Below are 8,744 nucleotides of genomic sequence, written 5' to 3' on the forward strand. Positions count from 1 at the left end.
CTATGCATATAGACTCCAGTAAATGATGTTGAAAAGCAGGTAAGCCAGGGGAAATATGACTCTGGAGTAAGAGTCGATCATGTAGCTGTTGCTCATTATGAAGCTGAGATTTTGTAGTAAAGGGTGCTTGCGGCGTAGCCTGGTGCCCTCCGTGGGTGCAGAGACGGTGGAGTTTCGCGCCTGGGTGTTCCTCTCCGTGTTCGGTGTGCTGGACACCTCCGAGAAAGGAGTCAGGTCAATGTCGTTGTCATGGTAACAGCCGTCAAACGCCATAGCCTGTGTGGCATTGAAAGATGAGGGCATCTGTAGGGACAAGGGGAGGAGAGGGGTGTTAGGCTTTGAGGACACAGAGTTCCAGATAGGGAATTACTTTCTGTGAGTCAGAAGTCACATATTATATAAGAAGCCATTCCAGGCCACAATTAAAGTAAATGTGAATGACCTTTGCCCGTCGGAGCCTCTTCATCTCCTCGACTGTGGTGAAATAGTTGACCGCAGCGTACTCAATGACGGACAGGAAGACGAACAGGAAGCTTGCCCACAAGTAGATGTCCACGGCTTTGACGTAAGACACCTGTGGCATAGAGGCTGAGACACCAGTGATGATGGTGGACATGGTCAGAACTGTGGTGATGCCTGGAACCAAACATCAGAAACATGGTGAAGAGTTGGTCAAATTGGCTGAATCATGAAAACATCACCAAATACAGTAAATATTATAATAAAATGTATTCCAATTAATATTTTGGGATAATTATTTAGTGTCTGATTCTCACTCCAAAACATTTTCTCTTTTGCCCAAACTTAGATGGGAAGGTTGATATCTCTAGAAACCGCACTTCTTGAAATGTTGAACTGCCCCTTTAAATAAAACTAAAAATGTTGTTGAGGTGAATATGACCCTGGTATTAACATGTGGTTTTTGTGATCTGATTATTAAAATTTGGCCCCACATGCATCTAATGATTGTATCTCTATTCCCTAACCCTTATATAAATAAACATGTACATAATTTCCGCTAGCAAAGATGCAATGCATGGCGGGAAGCTGCAAAGAGAAAAGAAGAAATCAAAATAACAACGATGCATACAAGCCAGAGCAAATCGACCATGCGCTCGCAGCTTAAATACCTGCTACAGTTTCGTAATACATAATTTGGTCTTAAACAGAAAGGACTTACATGTTTGCTTGCAGATATTTGGACATTAGTTCCAATCCCAAGGGGTCACAGAACACACATTCAGGACACATTTGTGCCAGTTGTGAACAGATGAACTCAACCCTTGTGATTTGATCTCTCAGGACGTGTCTGAACGGGGCCTATTTTGTTCATCAATCGCGTATATTATGAAATGTGTGTCTTTTGTAAGAGGCTGAATGTTCAATGAACATGTTGATGTACGTGTTGACGCGTGTTCTCAGTACCAAGAGAGACACGAGCAGGAACCGCCCTCCTGTCTATCCAGAAGGACACCCAGGACAGCATCACCATCAGCATGGTGGGGAAGTACGTCTGAAGCATGAAGAAGAAGATATGCCTCCTGAGAATGAAGTTTATGTAGAGCCGATTGTACCAACCTGAAAAAGAGATAAACACACAGAAACTGGCAGTGGGGAGCAGCGAGGTTCAATGATCAGAAGAAAAGTGTGAATCATGTACAAGATCGACCTCCAGCAAGAAACTACAACTTAGATGTCAAATAAATTACTTTCTGGGGCAGATCTAGCTGGAGCTGTTGTTATATAACTGGTCCTCGCAAGATTATTTCACACTGAGAAGAAAATCTCCCTGGCCTCCTTCTGTCTGTTTTCCTCACACTGACAATGTGACAGTGGCAGTGGCAGACTGGGTGCTGCCGTCAGTCATACAACCATGAAACTAAGACCGACATATTACTTTTTAATACTGCAAATGAAAAGGCACCTGATGACTGTTTTAATTATGATCTCAAAATTTCAAATAGTGATATTTTAAATTTGAACATGTGGTTACATCTTAGGGAATCAATGATTGAGTCTTCTTCAAAGCATTTAAAGAATAAGTTCAGTACATGTTAAGCAAACAAAAGAGCTGTTTTGTTCAGTGCCATAGCTAATTAGACTTTTTACGGGAGGTTATTTGTTAGAATATGTCTTGACCAGGTGCAGTGGATGAACTTAGCTTAGCATTATGAGTAGAACACAGGGAACTAGGCTTCAAACAAAACCAGGAACATTATTTCCCCCAGCTTCAACTTTCCCATCTCGGAGCCTGTCAGCTATTGTCTGATAAAGAATTGGCCTCTGGGTGAAGCGGACAATATTTTGGGGCTTCTGGTGTAGAAAACGGTATCTGGGCCAAGACTCAGGCTTCAGTTAGCTGTACCCTGTTTACAGTCCTTCCATTTTTTTCTTGCACAAGTCAAAAGTTTCTCCATTAATTAAAAAGCAGATAGTCAGTGTGTCCAAATGGGATTGGTCAAACTATAACATGGAAACCAAAAGGCCTCCGGGCCCAAACCTTATCCCTCACATACGCTTATTTACTTTCTTGCTGTGAGTTGAGTGAGGAAATAATACAATGTTCATAACACCATCGTCAATATGAAACTCCAGCCAACAGTTGGTAAGGATAGCATAGCATAGAAAGTAAATAAGTGTATTTATCAAAATGGCAAACTGCTTCTATAAGTGAAAGTTCAGGATGTTTAGACCTACATCCTAATCCTAACCCAGACTTTTTAACAGAATAGAGTCATTCAGAGTGTATGTGGATGAACCTTTTTAGAAGAACGCTTGTGTTTTATTGTGTGTCGTGAGTGAAGAGATAGGAAACAGGAGCCCATTGGTTGTCCGCACAACTCAGAGGGCCCCCTAGGCTCCAGCCTCACATACCAGTACTGCTGTAGAAGGCAAGCCCAAAGGAAGGCTGGAAGTCTTCAACAAAAAACTGAGAGAGCACGATCTCTTCAGTCCTTAATGAATCGTTCCCGTTCTTCCAGTAGAGCATGAGGTCGTTCTCATTGTATGCATCTTCAAGAGAGGAGAGAAAGAGGGTGTATTACCTTCACATGTTGCCTCTCTTAGAAGAGGATGTTTTTCTCAGAGGAGAGGAGAGTGAGCGGAAATTGAACACTACCGACTCCCCTCTGAGATCAGGATCCATGCCTTAATGCGGTTCATAATGTGAGACAGAAAGAGAGAGATGAAGAGAAAGCAATCCTGACTCTATCGTCAGTCATGAGCATCTTCAATAATCCCTTGTAAATCTGCATCAAAGAGACAGACATATATACAATGCACAGAGATTGACATGATTGAGGATTATGACTCATTTATTCCATGTACAAAGAAGACAGTGAGTGTTACTTTGTGGTTATGGAGCATACTAATGCACCGTGAGCTGTAATGCGCAATAACTATGTTTACGTGGAAAGCAACATTAGACATACTTTCGATGATGATGTTTACATGAGGGAAGCACGTTGGCTAGTTCTGTTCCCACACAGAGAGAAGGTCGGCCTTTCTGTGTGGAGTTTTGCAGTCAACAGAAATGGAAATTGAGGTTATGGTTGTTTGGAGAGTCTAAATTGGATGTAGGTGTGAATGTAAGTGTAAAACCCAGCCTCTGGAGACCATGATACACATAATGGGTGAATGGATGTTTATATGAGTTGTGAAGTGTATTAGGACGATATCATGTGATTATCTTTACATAATGCGACTAAGATCAGAATACTCCAAATGTCTTAATTCTGATTGTCTTAATATTCCTTTTTCTGTGTATGTCCTAATTCAGGTTAAGGTGATCAGAAAATGCTGTTTACATGGCAGTGTCTTATTCAGATTATTAGCGAACTATTGATATCCATGTAAACAAAGACAATCTGTGTTTGTGCCTAAGAATAAAGATACAGAGTTACGGTATAAAGATATTGTTAAAATATTTTAACAGGCTAAAAGCTTTATTTAGCCAACACCTTTAAATTAGAACATTTTATTAAAGTAAAATACATCAAGCAAGCCAATTATTTAAAGTAGATTTTTGTTCAGGTTTAATACACTAATTGTATTCCTGCAGGCATAACCCTGAATATGTCATGAGCAGCAGTGCCCCTGCTGCAGTTTGATACTCACAGCTCTCCAGCTCCAGAGAGCAATTCTGTGTGTCCAGGGGGAAACTACTGAAGTCCATCGAGCAAAGAGCCGTCACAGTGATCCTGAAACACAGCTCAGAGTTAAAGAAACACACACATAATCAGAGAAAATGTTATATTTGCACTGATGGATGACTTTCAGTGTTTAGATGCTTAGAGTTAAACTAAGTCAACTAATAGGACGTCAAAGGTGGTATAAAACGAAAACTAGACTGATTTGTGATAGGTACAAGTGAGCTGATTGGTTCATTCAGTGCCTGACGGGGCCTGTGGTCAGAGAGAGCTGTTTGGGATGACTCCATATTGTGGACATCTGTGGTTGAAATGGATATTGTGACTGTGGTCTGAAAGCTCTTCATATTCCTTTCAGGCTCTAATCTCTCAACCCAGCTGAGAGCTTCCAGTGGGTCGTTTTATTTCCTGATTGATATCCCTTTTAAACCTTCAGAATTCGTAACAATATTTTAATTATTACTCACTTAATTGAATTTATAAAGATGTTTAAGCTTAAAGCAGGACTACGTAATCTTTGAAAGTAGAAAGCTGAATGCAACAATGATGTTGTTCCATCCACTGTCTGCTGTTTCTATTGCACCTCTGTAACATCAATTTATCCCCCTCAGCCAATCATAAAGCCATCTGTGATAGGAATGTGTGGAGATTTATTTTGTAATAGTGGCAGCAGTGGCAGCTATTCATCCAGATCATATGTTCTGACTTTATTCCTGCTTTATCGTAATCTCTTTATGAGCAATGAAGAAAATGTTTTTTTTCTCACCTGACACTGTAGAGGATGTTGCCGTCAGGAAAAACCCTCAGCATGATATTCTCCGTGGTTGTATCGTGGATGAACGAGCGTTTAGAGTGAACGAAGAAAACGTCAGGAACCCAAATTTTCTTCACAAGACGTGAATCGAAGGTGCGACTCTTGTTGCTGCTGGAAGGAAAGGCCAGCCGATCGTCCTGCCAATAATGCCTCAAGTACAAAGTCATAGTAAAGTCCTGGAAATAAAATACATGGAAACAAAAGCTGTTGATCAAGCCCAACAGAGAAAATGAGTTTGTCGTCAAATGCTAGAGACACGTACCATGTTTACTTCCGATATGCTGTCAATGCTCTCTACCTGGACGTCGATTCCGACGGGAATAGCTGAACCTGCAGAGGGTCAAACGTTTAATGGATCAGCTTTAAGCAGAAGTTAGATCACTTCCTCCGAGAATCTACCAGAGATTATATGCATGTAAATCCCACGTCTGAGTAAAATGACATGAACCACAGTGTACAGATGACGGACTAAAGGTCGGATGAGAGCATGACCCCGACATCATGCAGGTTCATAAACATGCCTCGGCTCAGAATTGTGATCATATCATCCCTGAATAAATACTTTTTAAAGAGATTTACTCAGAAGTAATGGATTCACAGCAACGTCAAGTATCCTGCTCACACAGGAAGCACAAAGAAGATGCTACAAAATACCTGAGAGGCAAGAGACTAAAAAAACTACTTGATCCATTGTTTTCTTTCCAGTTTTTATGTTTTAAGAACAAGTGAAAAAAGTCTTCGCAATGATCATTTTTAGGTTTCAATGTTTGTTGTTGTTATACTCATTTTGTCCACAAGAGGTTCAAGTGCACCATTAGCCCAGTCTAAACAGCATCAACATTTGTGTTACAGCTAACTTAAGGGCACAGCTACAATGTTGTAACAATATACTCATACAAAAAATAAGATCTTTTCAAAACTAGCCATTTGCAGAGAGACAAGATATCCAAAGCTGATTTTGTGCTATTTATGAAATCTGGCCTGCTGTGGGAATAACGGGCGCACTACATTGACCTACATGGATATAATATCCCATGTGTTATGCAGTCAACATCTTATGTGGATTAAAAAAGCATTAATTAATTTATGAATTTAGGTTCTATGAAACACACCAAGACAAACACTGAACCTGGGTGTGCAATACTGAAATACAGGGGGTATTGACACTTGAGACCCTCTAAATCCTCAAAAGCTGAATTCTAGCAATTAAAAAATATCAAAACAATTATTTGTCACTTATGATATAGGTAAAGTTTTTCCCGCAGATTATGAAACAACGCAGTGATTTAACTTCATTTTTTCAGAAGAAGCAACGCGTCTGTTTATCCAGAAACGTATTGAATGCTTTCTACCTTATGTCATTGTCCACTACTGTTAATGTATGTGAACTAAAAACAACCCACTGCCATTATCTAATGAAGGTAAGCTCTCAAAACCATCAGTCTATGATTAGAATAGGTTAGTCAGGTGGGAAGGATTATATAGGGCAGCTAGGGTCCTGGACCAAAAGTCCTCGTCATTTTCTCATCAGGGCATGAAATTCACCTGAAGCAAAAGGAAGCATGTGCAGTGCAAAACAATAACGGCTGTGAAGCAATGTTGAGGAAATAGTTCAACTACAAGGAGCAAGGAAGTACGATACTGTTCAACCAGTCAATAATATTCATATTTCATTCACAGCTGATACAACTCAAACAGTGTCTCAGATGTGGGAAGAATCACTAGCCGACAAAATGAGTGGATGGCAACGTCAACTGCATTGTTTCTATTATTTTTCTATATTGTTCTATTATTCTCTTAAATCCAAACAAATTATTTGCAACATTTAACTGGTTCACAAGAAATATAATAAAGCACCTTCACAAGAACTGTATTGTTTGCAAATTAAACTTCAATTACACTCAATAGAGCGCATACTGCACCTCGGTCGAGGCCCAGCATTCCCTTAAATTCAATCAAGCTGCACACACTCATAGATATCATTCCCCTAGATATCCCTGATTGATGAACCATTAATTTTTCTCCTGGGAAATTGGTGAAAATGTCTTTTCTACTTTGCCCCTTTGTCTAGATCTGTCCCACAAGTTAATGGCTTCTTGGCCCTTACTCTACCCTTCAACCAAATTTCAACAAAATTGGTTATGTAGTTGCTGTGTAGTCCTTTTCGCAGACAAACAGCAAAGAAACCACCTTGGTGGAGATAATAAAGACATAAGATGTCCCACAGCCAAACAGGAAGCCTGCAACAGGTCACAGAGCCGCACCCCCACAATGTTAAAATGTTTTGTGCAATAGCTTTTATATTTGCGCTGTTTTAAAAAAATGTGGTCATCCATACCAGACTTGTCATATACATATTCTACAGTTGCAGTTTGGGAAATTAAATTTGTAAACCTATGAATCTGTAGATTTAAACAAAGAAAGGCTCTGACAGCAGTTTTACGATGGTCCTGTGACGTCAGGCTTTTTCATTTTCCCCTCCGCAGAATTATGTTCGCAGTTGAGATTATTTTATCTGTCCCACTGTCTGCAGGCATTGTCTAACACTGCAGACAATCTAGGTCACTGGGTTTTTTTTTTTGGAGGCGTATTACAAAACACAGCACAGTAACCTATATTGACCTACCTGAGTTGCCAGAAAGGCACATGGTTATTAAAAATAATTAAAAAAAAAATGAAGAGTATAACTAAAAGATGGATATCTGCATGTCTTACCTCCGAAACCCGGCCGCATTGCAAAGTCATGGTCTTCAATCCGAAGCAGCTGCTCAGATTTAATAAGCAGAGACTTGGTGCTGTCCATCTTTTTCATCTTGAGATCCACCCGCCTGACGAGCAAAGACAACAGACAACAGCTTGCGTTAAAATCATCCGTCTCCAGCTTTCTCTCTCTAATGCAAACTTGAAACAGAGCTGACATCTGGTCGAGGGTGTTAGTGATGGTTAATTGGACTTTTAGCACGATGATTAAATTCAAAGTCCTCCGTCTGATGAGAGTTCTTTTACTTTCGGTGAATCGATGCAGATTTTAAGATACCGACGGGTCTGCCTTGTATCCGTCTCATGAATGAATGAATTGCATCTTTTTGTTTGTTTTACCAAGAGGTTCATCTGTCTTTAGTATCATCACAAAGTGAGAAATGTGAACCAAAATCAAGCTTTATTAATGATCTAAATATTTTTCTTTTCATTAGACAACATCAACATTACATCATCAGGTCATATCTTCTTTATCTCTCACCTCAAAAGATTTTATAACCTGCTCCTACCTCAAATCTCTCTGACGTCAAACGGAAAACTAAACCATATTACACAACCATATTTCCCTTCAGTTGAATATCATCACATAAAATGGATGCCAGAATTCAAAGAGAAAATTTTTAACAGCAAAAATCAACTCATCAAAGCAACAAGTCCAACTGGTGCTCACCCTCCGTGCTTCTGTCTGGTGTTCTCTCCGTCGTCCACATCCTTGTGTCTCCTCTTGTTCGGGAGGTGGCTGCCGTGGAGCTGGGTGATGGGCCACAACCAGGCCAAGCACATCAGTCGGAGGCCCAGGAGGGCCACTCTCATGGTTAAGCTGGGGCTGGAAGGACGAGAGGAACCTGCACGTTCCTCCCACTGCGTCAGCGTCTCACCCAGGGAATGCCACAGCTGCCCCCGTCCCCTACTCGTGCGTCCATGACCCAGCAGCACTCATTCCGCCCCACGCACACACCCAGCTACTTCTGCATTATCCCGCGCTCTCATCTCCTGTAACATGATACATCGGTCGAGATATC

At 40.7% G+C, this 8,744-nt stretch overlaps 1 protein-coding gene across 1 annotated transcript; it reads right to left on the minus strand.

Moving 5' to 3' along the window:
• On the minus strand, window positions 1-8,535 carry gabrr3a (gamma-aminobutyric acid type A receptor subunit rho3a). The gene is made up of 9 exons (XM_061086167.1): window positions 8,393-8,535; window positions 7,678-7,790; window positions 5,225-5,292; window positions 4,915-5,138; window positions 4,117-4,199; window positions 2,875-3,012; window positions 1,426-1,578; window positions 443-636; window positions 1-303 (listed from the first exon to the last, which is right to left on the minus strand). The coding sequence occupies exons 1-9, from the start codon at window positions 8,533-8,535 to the stop codon at window positions 1-3; spliced, it is 1,419 nt and encodes a 472-aa protein (XP_060942150.1).
• Window positions 8,536-8,744: the final 209 nt, after the last annotated feature.

The sequence above is a fragment of the Limanda limanda genome, chromosome 14, assembly GCF_963576545.1.
Source record: "Limanda limanda chromosome 14, fLimLim1.1, whole genome shotgun sequence".
Classification (NCBI taxonomy): Eukaryota; Metazoa; Chordata; class Actinopteri; order Pleuronectiformes; family Pleuronectidae; genus Limanda; species Limanda limanda.